Source organism: Mytilus californianus, unplaced genomic scaffold (assembly GCF_021869535.1).
Source record: "Mytilus californianus isolate M0D057914Y unplaced genomic scaffold, xbMytCali1.0.p SCAF_5, whole genome shotgun sequence".
Lineage (NCBI taxonomy): Eukaryota > Metazoa > Mollusca > Bivalvia > Mytilida > Mytilidae > Mytilus > Mytilus californianus.
This window is the reverse complement of record NW_026262701.1, coordinates 17,272,734-17,288,466: the sequence shown is the minus strand read 5'-3', so window position 1 is coordinate 17,288,466 and position 15,733 is coordinate 17,272,734. Positions and strand designations below refer to the sequence as shown.

Sequence of the window (15,733 nt, the reverse complement as noted above, 5' to 3'; positions counted from 1 at the left end):
ACAGAGGGGGGCCTGCCCCTCCTTATGGAGCTTCATTTATGGTTAATCCAGACTTTTTACCGGTTTCACTACAAATTTTGTCTCTTTTTTCAAAATCCTGGATCCGCATCTGTTAAAGGTACGACAAGAAGAAACTATGAAATCAGTTGAAAAGGGCTAAATTCATCAGATTGATACAAAGCATATAAGATATATATATGTAAGCCTCAAATCTATGTCCAGCCTCAAATCTATGTCCTTTCCGCAAATCTATGTCCTTTTTAATATTGCGTCATAGACGTTCCAAATTAATGTCCTTTGTTGTCTCAAATCTATGTCTTTTATTGTCTCAAATCTATGTCTTTTGTTGTCTCAAATCTATGTCCTGCATTGTCTCAAATCTATGTCCTTTATCGAAATGTGGTGACGTAAGACATAGCAAGACGTAATCAAGTAAAAAAAAATGTGTAGTTTCAATCTTGAAAGTAACATGTATGCTCGTTATGCCAATAATTTGTACACTGAATTATGTTGTGGTTGTTGAATGTTGATGTCATGGTACACAATGGATTTTAAAAAATACATAGATTTGAAACTGGAATAGTTTCACCAGAAAAAAAACCAAAACTTTTTTAATAATTAAGATAGTGGCACAAAATGTCGTTGTTAAACACAATAAATTATACCCTAAACATTTTATGTGACATCTATACATTGAAACATTGAACAAAACGTTTGTAAATAGGTGTATGTGTTTATAGCTTACGATACAGAATAGGTTTGATTCATTGTTTACGGCCGTACATGTATCTTTAGTTGCTTGTATACAGATGTCATTTTGTCTCAGGTTGTTTATTAATTTATATTTCAAGACGTAATGAGTAAAGGGAAGTAATGATAATTACTACAGAACAATTAACGGGATCAGGAAAAGCAAACAATATGAAAATGTTGTAGTTATACTAATAAAATGTTTACGTTTTTTGATTGAGTTAAGCCTTCCAATTGATATTTTATAGTGTGTTTTTCTATGTTGTGATGTTATACTATTGTTTCAGAAAAGGGAGAAGGTTTGGTACCATTAAAACGTTTAATCCCGCTGCAAATGTTTGCACCTGTCCTAAGTCAGGAATCTGATTACAGTAGTTGTCGTCTGTTTATGTAGTTCATACGTGTTTCTCGTTTCTCGTTTTTAAATAGATTAGACCGTTGGTTTTTCGGTTTGAATGGTTTTACACTAGTAATTTTTTGGGGCCCTTTATAGCTTGCTGTTCGGTGTGAGCCAATGCTCCGTGTTGAAGGCCGTACCTTGACCTATAATGGTTTACTTTTATAAATTGTAACTTGGATGGAGAGTTGTCTCATTGGCACTCATACCACATCTTCCTACATCTACATACAATAATTACACATGCATGTAAAAATTTCAAGCACACACATGGAGAACACCACCCCAACTTAACATTGAATTATTGGAAATGACTTAATAAAACAAAAATCCTACAAGGCCGTACTTATTAGACGGGCATAAATTTGTGCATGGCGAAACAAACTGGAAAAAGATTTAAGGAAAGGACACAGATTTGAGGCCGTTACTATTTTAACAGACATAGATTAGCGATTGACGTCACGATGGGGCACAGATTTGAGAAACGGACACAGATTTGAGGCCGTACACAGATCTGAGGCTTACATATATGTTATCAGAAAATGAAAAGAAATAATGTAGTTACTCTTTTAATATTCTTTCTTCATATAAGAAATAGTGAATTTACAGTATATTATTTTATCAAGGATTTGTTTAGTCTTACTATATATACAAATCCTTGATTTTATAAAGCTAAATAATAAGAGTTATCTCCCTTCATTAAGCAAAATTTTGAAATTTTGAAATCATCAGAATTATTCCAAAAAAGAATTGTTACCATAAGATTAATTTGTAGATATAGTTATTTTACAGATGATATTAAATACTGTAATACAAGGTTTTGTAGTTGGATGGATAATATAGTACAATGTATGTCTTTTTTAGTCAAAATTAGGTACTACGAATACTGGGATTTCATTTTTTTCTGGGTTCAACTTTCCTGGATTAAAGATAAATTGTATATTAGAGATCTTTGATTTGTTGATTTGGCAAAGTCTGCATACATTAGTCTGTAAATTTTTTTTACTTTGTTGAACATTTTAATCTGTGGTTAGCATATACATGTACACCTTGGTTATGCTGAAAAAAAAATTTCTTTTTGTAGCATTATTCTTTTTTTACATTCATAATGAAGTAGATCCGTCTTTTACTTGAAAAATATATGTTGCATGCTTTGTTTTTGCAAGAAAGAAGCTTTAAAAAAAAGCCAAATGTTGATGTAACTGTTCAGTTGTAAGTTATATAATTTTCAAGGTTGCCTGTCACAAAGAAAGAGAAGAAATAAAATTAGCAAAAACATTTCAGATTACTGTTATTTACATATAAATTGTGGCTAATGAAATTTTAACTTTGGTGTGGATTCATGAATATTCATATCTATAGTGAATGACAGATATCTTATCTCGTATATAATCAAATTTTTGTGTTGTTTTTTGTTTCTCTGCAGTGACTGATAAAACATTGATTTTGTTGTAAGTGTTATTGAATTTAGGTTGCTAAAAGTATAGTGATTATGTTGTTTGTATCTTAATTTGTCATTTCTGTTTAAACTACAAAATTAATGGGTTTGGTTTTCATTTATTTAATTAATCATTTTGTATTTCTTGCACTTATTTTATAAATTAGGTGTCAAAGGTCAAAGTTGTTTTTTTTTTTTCAAAAACTTGTAAAGTACACATGTGTTCATAGAATTGGTTAAAGTACAATGTTTTTCTCAGGATAACAGTTTGAGTGTTATATCAACCTCTCTGACCTATATCCTATTTATCTATACATATATACATAAATTGGAAAGCTATTTCTTGTTAAAACAAACTTAACATGTTTAACAACCTGAAGCATTTAAGAAAGCTACATGTCATGTGATATTTTCTTTCTCTGAAACCTGAAATGTGATTAATTGGACACTATTGTGATAATTTAGCCATTATATATTTTTTGGATTATTTCTTATATAAACCATGATTTAATGTTTTTAGACTTTTTCAACGAATCATTATTTAAATTTTATTATATGTATGTTATATAATTTAGTTTTAATCTAGTCTAGTTAAGTCTTTGCTGTTTTTTGCAGAAATTTATTCATCATTTTCATTATATGACCTACATGAGCAAGTACAATCTTTTGTATCAAATGAATGTCAGAAAATACATACATACAACTTACTGTGCTTATTAGAAATGCTTAATCCTTTCCTAATACTTATTGAACAAGAATGTTTTGGCAAGACTTCCTAATGAACTCCCATCATGTATGGCTATGCCTATTCCATCAACAGGTCCAAAAGGAAATCTTTCCGAATTCGCCGTTGCAGAATCTAAAAGACCCTGGGTAACCTCTTTTTCGCACCCCAAAATGAAAATATCGTCAAATCATTGGTTAAATTTCAATAGTTTGGGACATTGTATGTAAGCCAATCACAGTGGTTTGGTGTACGCTTTTGAAATATAATACTCCGAATGCATTAAATTCTGAAACTGCGAAATGCAGGTCACGTATAAAGCAACTGCAGTGAAATAGAAAATATTCCAACCATTCAATTTGAAGATGGGCTATCTGTTTTCTTGAAATCATATTAATTTAGTATTAATATTTATAACCTTGTTGTGGATTTTATTTTATAGTTTACAGTGACACCTGTTGCTGAAACCTACCATGATGCTCATGATGAACTCCCTTGTGATGAAACAACCATTCTGCAGTTTGAGAATGAGCTTAAAGGTCAAATGGCCGACACAAGTGACACACTTACGCACAACAGTATTACAGCATTATTATCCTCAAAGTTCAGAGTGAGTAGTTTTTTTTACTTGGGTCTATGGAAGATTGTTTAGTAAATTATTTAATTATTCATGTAATCAGACTTTACCAGGGACAAATCAATACAATGCATTGTATATAATTTTTTGGAGTGTTTGTTTTACCCTTTGAAATATGAAAATCATTATTCAAGTATGCTAGTACATGTAGATACAGAATTATTCTACTGTCCTATTACCTTATTTTGTGTAAACACTTTTTATGCCCCTGCCGTTGGCGAGGGGGCATTAAGTGTTAGTTACCCTTGTCTGTCCTGTACGTCCCCAAAATTGGTTTCCATTCTCGAACTTTAGTTTGCGTCAACCATATGTTAGGAAACTTATACACAATGCTTTTAATCTCAAAAGGGTCTTAACAACGTGAATCCTGCATTTGCTTGTGGAAGTTGACTCATGCATATTTACAAGTGGGGGCATCTGTGCCCATAGACACATTCTCCATTTATTTTGTCCACTGACAATGAATGTGTTTTAGTATACTGTTGTCCATCTGTTTATCCATTTGTCCAAGCATGCTTCTCAATAACTAAAATTTGTTTATCAGATTTTTACAAAATTTCATGAACTGTGTTATATGAAGAAAATTTTTCTTTTTTATGATTTTTATATTTGTTGTTCCAGAGTTAATGTTTTGATATAAAGTCCTAGTATGTTTTTTATTCTTATCAAATATTGAAAATGTGTTAAATTAATTTATAGTTGTTGTATTTAATAGGATTGAAATATAAACTCAGTGTTTCGACAAATGACCAAATAACAGTAATGTGAAATATGGCCAGAACAGTTTACCATTTTTTAAATGCAAAATGCGAGTAAAAGTGTAAAATTCTCCTTTCTGCCTTCATGGACTCGTGATAATCCTGCTTGCCTCAAGTTTTAGAAATCATTGAGGTTGGGAAAAGTGAAACTGTGGATTAAATATAGCAAAAGTATTCTGCTTGGAATTGGAATAATGTTTCTGGGTTGGTGACATGCCTTCCTGTGGACTCTTACCTTGTAAACTAACTTGTTCAAAGTCCAGCTCATGGTGTTGTTTTGTACAACTCATATCACATTAACAAATATTTGTCCTGATATTTATGTAAATCAACAATCAATCAATCAATGATATTCATGAATATTTTCCACTAGACTTTGAACTCTAATCCTCCCTCATCATCAAGTCTTTCCCATAACGAAAGAAGACAAACTTTTTACTTGTAATTGGTGGTATATTAAAATATTAAACTCTACTAAAGTACCATTAATTATTATTACAGGATATACAGAAGAGACTGAAGCAGTATGGGATTGAAGCACCAAAGTTCAGAAAGAGGCTAGTTTCAAAATGGGAGGTTAGTAAACAAAGATTGGTAGCACATAATAGATTTTGTTCCAAACAAATATCAAATGAATTTCTTCAATTCAGTTCATGGATCTTTATAGTAGTCTTTGAGATTAAAGAATTTGACAAAGTTTGGTTTTGTTTGAAATTGTGACTTGAATATAATGTTCAACTTCCTCTAACACGAAAAATTCAGTTGTTATAGTCCCCTGATCCACGATTACTACATTAACGCCTGAATGCATAGACAATGAAAAAATTGTCAGTCAATCGTTTGGAATTAGCTCAGGATTTATCTATCTTGATAAAATTTAGCTGACTGCTGATTGGGCACCAAACAAAATCCAGGATTTGTGAAGACTTTTTACTGTGGTAGGAATTCAGGCCCTCACAAGTAGGAGAGATCAATTTTGGTAGTAAGAGAGATAAATTACGGTTAGGGACTGAATTATTTGGGTTACTCTCCCTCAGTCATAGACCATAATTGCAATAAAAAATGCATGCCAAATTTATTGAATTCACAGTGCTGTAAAAAAGACCTGTTCTTTAGAAACTATGAAACTTAGTATGTATATCTTTCTTCAGGAAATCTATTCCTAAATGGAAATGGTATCAAGTTATTTTATTTTTTCTGTAATTATTTTTCAGAGTCTGAATTATGACATCTGTGAAAATGTTCTCTATATTAAAAACAGAGACCAGTACAGATCAAAGGTATGGATGACATATGACCAACAGAACACAAATCAATTTTATATTGATTAATTCATTCACTAATTGTTAGTATTAAAAGAACTATTTGTCACACAAATTAGTCAAATTTTGGATATTATTAAATCGTCTTTTTTTTTATGATCTATGTATACAAGAGTTTTCAAGTGTCTTTATAAAATAAATTAAATGTGTTTGGTTTTCACTAGCTGGCATTCTATGCCTGGAGAAATATAGAAATGACATTCTTTTTTAGATACATCATGAATTTGGTGGAAGAGGTGTAAAAGTAAATTATTCTATGTTTGTTTGTTTTGTTTAACTTGATTTTTGTTACATATATTTTTCATTTGTAATATTTTTATATTTGTGTTCTGTAACTCAAAATGGAAGTGTGAGCTATTGCTATCACTAATACATCCATTATCATTCCATACTGGGTTTATCATCGTGATGAAATAAAACAATACATCCTGATATTCAACAAATTCTACACAATATAAGAATAAGGAGTTGTAATATGATTGCCAATGAGACATCTACCCTACAAAAACCTAAGAGTAAGGATGTTTACAGATACAAGTACAGGTCATGGTATGGCCTTCAATAATAGCAAAATTGAAAAACACTATGATGACAAAATGTGAAACCATTCAAAATGGGAAAATTGATGACCTTACTTGAATTTATAACACAAGTCAATGTGAGTCTATGTGTGCACATGTAAAATTATCTAAAATAATTTGAATTTATAATCAACCATTTCATTACTTTATTTTGAACATGTGTCATTTCTTATTTACAAGAAACTAATTATTTGTGAGTTAATTGTTCACCTTTGCTGTTACATATTACAATATTGAGGAAAAAGACTCAATAAGTTCAACTGAAGGAAGTTAAGCTACTCAACCCATTCTATTGAAAAGGTTGTGTTGTGTTTCAGATCATTCCTCTAACAGTTATTGGTACCCATATAAGATTTACAACATCTGTATGTGAATTTTTTAATCGCTATCAATTTTCAATTTTAACGGTTTATAAAATACCTCAAATAATGGTGTAAATTACATTTGTTAGCCAGTTAATGTAACATCAGTGATGGGAATTAAAACTGTCATGTTAATAATTTTCGTGGCCAAGTGTTGTATGATCAAGCAAAAAATAAGAAAAACTTAGTAGCCCAGCTCAAGTTTTTGGGGCCATGGGCTGCTGGACCCCTGCTAATTTTCATCACAGTAACATATGTATTTTTCTTTTCAGAGATGGGTTATTTTTGGGATACTATTGCTGTCTAGCAATCTGTAGACTTTTAGGATTGACTCCTTTCCAAGGCTCTCACGTCAACCGTGTTGTGCTTTATATTAAGGAACAACTCAGATTCTGAAGAGTTTTAAAGAGTAAAACAAACAAACAAACAGATTGAATTTAAACAACTTTCCCTTAATTTTCTTCTCATAATCCTCATGTTTTGATAACTCCCTTTTTTATTTGCATTTATTTTACAATACGGAAAATCAGTATTAAGCAGTATCTATATTTAGGATTTTATAAATTTAACAACACATCAGAGTGGGAATTCCACTGTTTTGTTAAAATACAAGACTGGTTCAGAAATAAAAATGTTCAGTCAGATAAGTACTGAAGTGGTGTTGTTCCTACATGTATCATGTAACTTAATGAAACTTTGATATTGAACTTCCATTAAGAAATGGGGAACCACAATTGACATGTTGTCCTCAATCAAAACATAATTCAAACGGTTGTGCGCATGCTTAATTTTCTTGACGTTGAGAGGCTTTTAGAATAAATGGTTGCTCTGGATTCCCCACGCCATTGATTGATTTGCAACTGAAGGGATCCTTTCTGTGTTTTTATCCGCTATTTAGGGTTATTGTTGTTGCATTATTTATTCGAAAAATGTAGTTAACAGGGTAATAGAATAAGAAGTAGGACACCCCCTCAGCCCAAATGGAGTCTTCCATATTATCAATGCTTTTAAAAAACTTACATACCACTTGTTGCTCAATGTTGATCAAATGTTTTTAAAAAAGTCAAATTCATTTAACATGTTTTAATATGTAAGTAATCATCTGGTGTGTTTATTTGCTGTTATTTCTGTTTTGTTAAAAATTGGGATAGATCAATAATGAACTCAGCCATCAATAGATAACCTGTTGATAGACTATTACATTCAAGTCAAGGGTAAAAATCTGTTAAAACTTCATGGAATAAAAGACTTGTACTAATCAAAAGAAAGTGTCCAGAGCAAAATTTAGAAGAAAAAAATTGAATTTGTCTGTGTATTATTAGTAATTGGACTTGGTTTGTTTTTTTTTTACTGTTAACTTTTAGTTATTTTGGTTATTTTTTAAAGTGAAAAACTATATTCATATTGAATCAAATAGGGTATACATGTGCAGTTGAATTATTTTTGAGAAAGAATACTTATATCAGACTCAGTGGAAGCAAAGTTGATTGTATCACTCAGAGCAATCAAGCTCTTTGATTAATGTATGATAATGTAACATGTGTTTCTGTTTACAGAGATGAGTGATGTTAAATGTATGATAATATAACATGTATTTCTGTTTACAGAGATGGGTGATGTTAAATGTATGATAATGTTACCTGTATTTCTGTTTACAGAGATGGGTGATGTTAAATGTATGATAATGTTACATGTATTTCTGTTTACAGAGATGGGTGATGTTAAATGTATGATAATGTTACATGTATTTCTGTTTACAGAGATGGGTGATGTTAAATGTATGATAATGTAACATGTATTTCTGTTTACAGAGATGGGTGATGTTAAATGTATGATAATGTAACATGTATTTCTGTTTACAGAGATGGGTGACTTTTGGTTGGCTTAGTAAATGGATTATTATGTTAGGGATTGGTTTATTAACAGCTCTATTAGCAGCAGCCATTCATGGCATTGTAGAAGAAATATCACATATCAAATTTAAATATCTCAGTGATTGTATCCTTTTGGAACCAATAGCATTATGAGGACACAAAGCAAAGAAAAAAAAATTGACCACAGTCCAGAAATTAAAGATATGAAAAAAAATACAAAGAATAAAACTATTATTTTAGTAACTTCAGAGACAACAAAGAAAGTTTTAGAAGGGGAGACTTAGTTAGTGCTTTTCAAACGACGAGCAGTTTTGTCTTCGTAGGCATAAAAATTGTTAAGTTTTCTGTTTAAGTTAGTTTGATAATACTAGTGATAGATCAATGATATTTTCTATAAAGTTACATTTCTATCAGTACATATCAGTTTGATGACAATATTGAGGCCCTGACCCCGTAAGTCATGGTCCAATGACTTTCTATTAATTACCAATTTTCAATGTTAAGTTTTCTGCTGAAGTTAGTTTGATAGGAATTACTTATGATAGACAATGATATGTTTTATAAAGTGACATTACTATCATTACATCTCAGTTTGTCGACCCTTTCCAGGACCTGCCCCCTAGGTCATGGTCAAGCAGTTTTAATTAATTAGCATTGTTGGTGTCCATCAGATTGTCTTATTCAAATTTTCTGCCAACAGGCGAGACATATCACTGTGTCAACAGTGTATTGTCTGGCGATAATGGAGTCAAAAGCTACACATTGATATGCTGTATCGGGGGCAGAGGCGGGGGTGGCGTCAACAATGTATTAGTTTGTGATTAGGTCAGTTTATAGAGAACCAGTGGAAGTAGGTCAATGATATTTGGTATGCAGTTGTATTAGCATTGGCACATCTCATTTCCTTGGAGATTGTTTGGCCCTGCCCCCTCAGTCATGGTTCATTGACTTTTTTATTTTTTTTTTATTTCTCTATTCTTTTTCTTGTTAATTGTGTTAGATTTTTTTTCCAGACTGTGCAAATGCCCCATTTTGATATTACATTTAAGATAGATCTACTGAACTGTGCATGCTCTGTATAATATACAATTATGGCCCGTTGAAAAGGTGAATATGCAAAACTGTCAACACGAGAAGGTTATTTCACTGAGGGCGCAGCCGGAAGTGAAATAACTTTTAAGAGTTAACAGTTTTGGATATTCATCGCTTCTAAGGGGCCACAATTGTTTTATTATACCGAACTAACAGTGGAAGGGCATTTTTGAATAATTGTAATAGCACTTACCCTTACTTGAGTCAGTAACAAACACAAGTTGATGTTAAAAATACATGTAATTTGTGTCTTAGAATTCTCGTATGTACAACGAAGGTAGATTCTTTTTGTAAAATATTGATGGCCTTGAAAAGGACCGTTATTAGAGATATCATCAGCACAAGATGCACATCAAAAGCCTTATTACCTCTTCTCTCGATCAATGGGCTTCCTGTAACTTGAACGTTGCCATTTTGTTTATTTACGTCTGTGACGTCATTTTCATGGGTACAAATCAACAAACTAAAATGGTTATTCGCCGGTGAATAATAGGGTTATTCAACACTGGTGTAAATTTTTAGGGTTATTCGTTCTTCCTTGCAATTGAATGAAAATTAACTGAATTATTCCATGTCACGTGAACATTTTACCCAATAGAATTGTTTGAAATATATGTAAGGTATAATAATTGTAATTGTAATTATATTATGTAAAGGAGAAGACTTCATAAGTTGCTTAAACTTGTGTCGGATCCTATTTGTATCTTTGAGCAAATAAACTTGTTATAAACTAAAGTAAAACCTCAAAAGGAAGGTTGAGATTAGTTTGGGGGGTTATAGCTCAAACTGTTTATGAATTAGGGGCCAAAAAGCAAAATGATGAGGACTTTCTGGTTTCTGGACAATAACATGAATATTAGTCTATGGATCTCTAAAAATTGTACCACAAGGCTCCATACCAAAAAAGGAAGGTTGGGATTGATGTTGGGGTTGTGGCCCTAAACATTTAGGAAAAAGGGGCCAAAAACAACACTTTTCTAATACTATATGTAAATTGCTTATTTCTTTACCAATTTCAGTGGGGTTTAATTCAAAGTCTTGAATACTTGGGGTTCTTTATTATGCTGAATCTAACTGTGTATTTAGTTTTTAGAAAATTTGTCCCTGTTTTTAAATTGTTCTAAATTGAGGTCCAAAGTGTCCAAAATTAAACTTTGTTTGATTTCGTCAAAAATTTAATTATTGGGATCCTTTGATATTCCAAATCTAATTGTGTATTTAGATTTTTTATTATTGGTCAGATTTCAAATTGGTCCACATTAAGGTCCAAAGGGTCCAAAATTAAACTTTGTTTGATTTAAACAAAAATAGAATTTTTGAGGTTCTTTGATATGCTGAATCTAACAGTGTATTTTGAATCTGGGCCCCATTATCAAATTGGTCTGCATTGAGGGCCAAAGGGTTTAGAATAAAGCTTTGTTTGATTTCATCAAAAATGAATCTTACCATGTATTTAGATTTTTGATATTGGACCAATACAAAATAGGTAAATGTCCAATTTCAAATTTTTAAGTTATTATACGATTAAGAAGATGTGGTATGAATGCCAATGAGACAACTCTCCACAAGAGACCAAATGACACAGAAATTAACAACTATAGGTCACCGTACAGCCTTCAACAATGAGTAAAACCCATACCGCATAATCAGCCATAAAAAGCCTCGAAATGACAAATGTAAAACAGTTAAAACGAAAAAACTAATGACCTGATTGATGTACAAAATAATGAACATAAAAAAAATATGATATACGGCAACCACTGAATTATAGGCTCCTGACATAGACAATAGTTAATCTGTGTCAGAAACCTATGCTGTGTCAAATATTTAATCATAATCAAAATTCAGAGCTGTTTCAAGCTTGAATGTTGCATCCATACTTGCCCTAACTGTTCACCTCTGCTGTTGTATTAAGCTGCGCCCTGCGGAGCTCTTTATATGATATGAGTTAAGTTCCTTAGATCATTGATATATCTTAAAGATTATAACAGTCTCCCATGAAAGATGTCTATTTAACATACATTTCATTGACATGTAGTCGTCTTTTGATTTCAGTGATCAGATACTATGTAGTCTACAATCTGATTACTTGTGGAAGGGTAGATCATGATAGTATAACTGCCTCTCATTCAAAGTAGGTCACCCATATCTACACTTCATGCTTCATTGACTTATGTTTATAGTTTTATTGGTAAAAATAAGGAGATGTTGTATGATTGCCAATGAGACAACTATCTACTAGAAACCAAAGTATTTAAGAATTGAATGCTTCTTTTTGTAAATTACAGTGGAAGCGCTTCATACAAAATGTACTTCGGTCAACGCTTTTACAACCCTATGAATTTTGAAATGAAGAATGACGCGAGATTGCTGTTAGCCAATCAAAATAACGTATAATAATGAAACATACATCTAATGTAATTATAACATGTAAACATCAGTTCTCAAGTTCAGCTCTGAGATACTATGTGGCCTACAATCTATTACTTGTGCAAGGTCAGATCATTGGTAGTATAATTGCCTCCTATTTAAAGTCGATCACTCATACCTACAGTTCATGCTTCATTGACTTATGTTTTAGTTTCCAAGATCAGCTCTGACATACTGGATGACCTGCAATATTTTTGTTGAGTAACATGGAGCATAACTGCCTCTCATCAAAATTTGGCCATCAATACCTACATTTCACACTTCATTGACTTATATCAAGTCTCTAAAATTATCAAATTGAGTCACTCTGATCTTCAATTTATACTGCATAGACCTAGTATAACAAGATCAGTTCTCGGATGACTTACCTACAGTTAAAAGGTTTATATAGGGATGCAATCATCTTGAGACCACCATGGATTACCTATGTTATTTTATTAATTTTTAAATCATTTTCAGACCTTAGAACAATCTGCATTGAGAATTTCCATTTTATTATGCATTTAGTACTATTTACCTTAATGTTATATACCAGATTTTGATCAGTGTGCAAAGGATGATTGTTTATATTTACCTGTGTTTATGTGGATGGGCATGAATCTAGTCATAACATGTTTAGCTTCCATACTTGTAACATTCCTACAGGTAAATTTACAGATAACAGTTCAGTAATATTTTAACTTGCAGTTTGTAGATAAAAATGCTGTTAAATTTCAGTGACAGTTTCGTAAAGTAGGTAGCAGTGCTGTAACATTCCTTCAGATAAAAAACGGCCGACAGTACTGTAATATATTAAACGATGTCTATAAACAATAGAACTGTAATATTGTGACTTGTGATTTACAATTTCAAACAGTGTTTTAACATAAACAACAGTGCTGTATCATCCTTCAAGATAAATTTTCATAATTATTATGAATACTTGGATAACCTGACTAGTAAATTGTTGTAAGATAAGATTTTTAGAGGATAATTTATAAATAACCAGATTGTTACATTTTTACTGGTAAATTTATAAATAACACATCAATTCTAATAATCTAAAGATTACAGCAGTGTAAGATTTCTGCCATATCATCTATAGATGATAATGCTGTAATATTATAACTGTAATTTATTACAGTCTTGTTAAATGTTATCTAGTATTTTACAATGAATTTATGTAGAAAAGGCAAACTGAAGCATCACATCTGGTCTGCAGCTTGACAGTGATGACTTTAGATGTAGAAGGGCTTTTCAGATCTGTCAGATGCCTACTACCTGTTTTCCAATACTTTGAATTAAGTGATGGGGTCATAATGCTTACCACAACAATGTGATTGTAAAAGTCTAAAAACCAAAATTATAGAAAATGCAGTACCGGTATATGTCAGTTCAGCAGTTAATAAACAATGAATGTAATAAGATGCTTGGCATACAATCAGTAATATACTCAAAAGAGGCAGAAGATATCAAAGGGAGAATAAAAACTCTTAGAGTCAAAATCATGGTAACAGTCTACAAAACACTACATAAAAAACCAAAGACTGAGCAACTGGTACCCCACTGAAAAACGGAGGGTGATATCTGGGCCAGGAAGGGTAAGCATATATTGCTTCACATGTGGCACCCATCATGTTGCTCATGGTAAGTGTTAAGTCTCACTTGATGATGTCACAATGGAGGAAAAGAGGCTGGAATTTAAGATGAAACAAGATGTGGGATATATAGGTAAATAAGACAAAAGCAAAACAAAAAACAAAACAAAAGATCATCTTTTTATGCTCTGTATGATCAGTTATTTATTTTATTTTTTTTTCAGCAAAAAGCAGCAGGGAGTGGTATTCCATTAATCAAATCGTATTTAAATGGTGTCAAGATACCAGGACTGTTGTCATTTAAATGTTTTGTGGCTAAATCTGGCGGTGTTGTCCTCTCCATACTAGGTGGTCTGTTTTGTGGAAAGGTACGATTAAATAGTTGACATAAGTTGTAGTTTGTTTGCAGTTTATATTATTTGAACATTAACAGCAGTTTAAGTGTGCTGTGTATTTTGCTTCAAATTTAATTTTAGCATGCTAAAACTTTTATTTATGTATATATGTATACCAGTCTAAGAGTTTTGGCTATTATTGGTTGAGGATATCCATGACTTTGTGTTTTGGAACAAATTGAATTAAAAAGGACAGTACAAATCGGACACAAACTAGAAAAGTGTTTTTAATATAATTTTTTTGTCCACCACACAACATAGAAATAATGGGCATCCGTCCATCCGGTCTTGTTAGCGTGCGCCCATGTACAATTCTTGCCAGATTTTTATAAAACTTGTATCAGTATTGTCTCTGACAATGTTGAAATTCAGTGCCGATCAACAATTTTTAAAAGAACTATGTCCCTTGGAAATATTAATTGTATGGATCATTGCATTATTAGCGCTCTCATGTGTACATATACTTGCCAGATTTTTTTATGAAATTTATATCATAGGTTTATGTCAGCAATGTCTTGGACAAGTACAAAAAATTGGTGCTGATCAATTACTTTTAAAAGAGTTATGCCCCTTGGAAATATTAATTATATGGAAATTTGCATTGTAAGCGCTCTCACCTGTACAATTTTTGCCTGATTTTTATCAAATTTATATAAAAGGTTTATAAAGCAATGTCTTAGACCAGTTTGAAAATTGATGCCTATCAAATATTTTAAAAAGAGTTATGCTCCTTGGAAAATAATTATATTGGAAATTGCATTGCATTTTCTCTCAAGCCTTCATTTCTCTAAGATGTTTATAAAAATTTTAAAGAAGTTTTTTTTAGAAATTGCCCTTGGACAGATAAAATGCGGGGAACATTGGAACTCTGTTCTTTTATCAATTTACACTTGCTGTTTTGGATTATCTGGAAAAAATATTTATATACTTAAGTTTTTCCTTTTGATACAAATGATATGATTTTGTTACTGTATTTCTTTTTTATGTAATGCTTATAAAATCTTTTTATTTTACATTGAAAACTGCAAATGAAAACTTCTTTTGACTTTTAATCATTTATTTTCCATTGAAAGTTATAAAAACATCAATTTTCTTTACTGCCAGTAAAGTACATTTCTAATACCTTTATGCAATATGTTAAGTTGAGAGGATATCATAATATCAGACTTGCTTTAATAGTCTTTGCAAAAACCTTTAGAATAATTGTTGTAAGTTCAAAATTTCAAACAGAGAACAGCTTTGTATCCTTTGTTCATTTCTTAAATAAGGTTATATCCATTTTTATGTTAATTCTTTAGCTTTTTATACATTTAATTGAATATGGGCACTACAAAATTTAACTCAAGATTATGCCAGTTTTCTGATTATTGAGAATAAATAGTCCAGTTCAGAAGAA

The 15,733-nt window shown here is 31.5% G+C and overlaps 1 protein-coding gene across 4 annotated transcripts in view; it reads left to right on the top strand.

Moving 5' to 3' along the window:
• The window catches only part of LOC127701050 (H(+)/Cl(-) exchange transporter 7-like), a 68,100-nt gene that overhangs the window by 20,213 nt on the left and 32,154 nt on the right, over positions 1–15,733 (top strand). For 3 of the 4 annotated variants that reach the window (XM_052204827.1, XM_052204825.1, XM_052204828.1), the window contains 7 exons: positions 3,752–3,919; positions 5,206–5,280; positions 5,919–5,984; positions 6,238–6,270; positions 8,832–8,967; positions 12,901–13,010; positions 14,167–14,310. In XM_052204827.1, coding sequence (XP_052060787.1) covers positions 3,752–3,919; positions 5,206–5,280; positions 5,919–5,984; positions 6,238–6,270; positions 8,832–8,967; positions 12,901–13,010; positions 14,167–14,310 — 732 coding nt within the window. The remainder of the gene's footprint in view (positions 1–3,751; positions 3,920–5,205; positions 5,281–5,918; positions 5,985–6,237; positions 6,271–8,831; positions 8,968–12,900; positions 13,011–14,166; positions 14,311–15,733) is intronic. The other variant, XM_052204826.1, reaches the window with a different exon arrangement.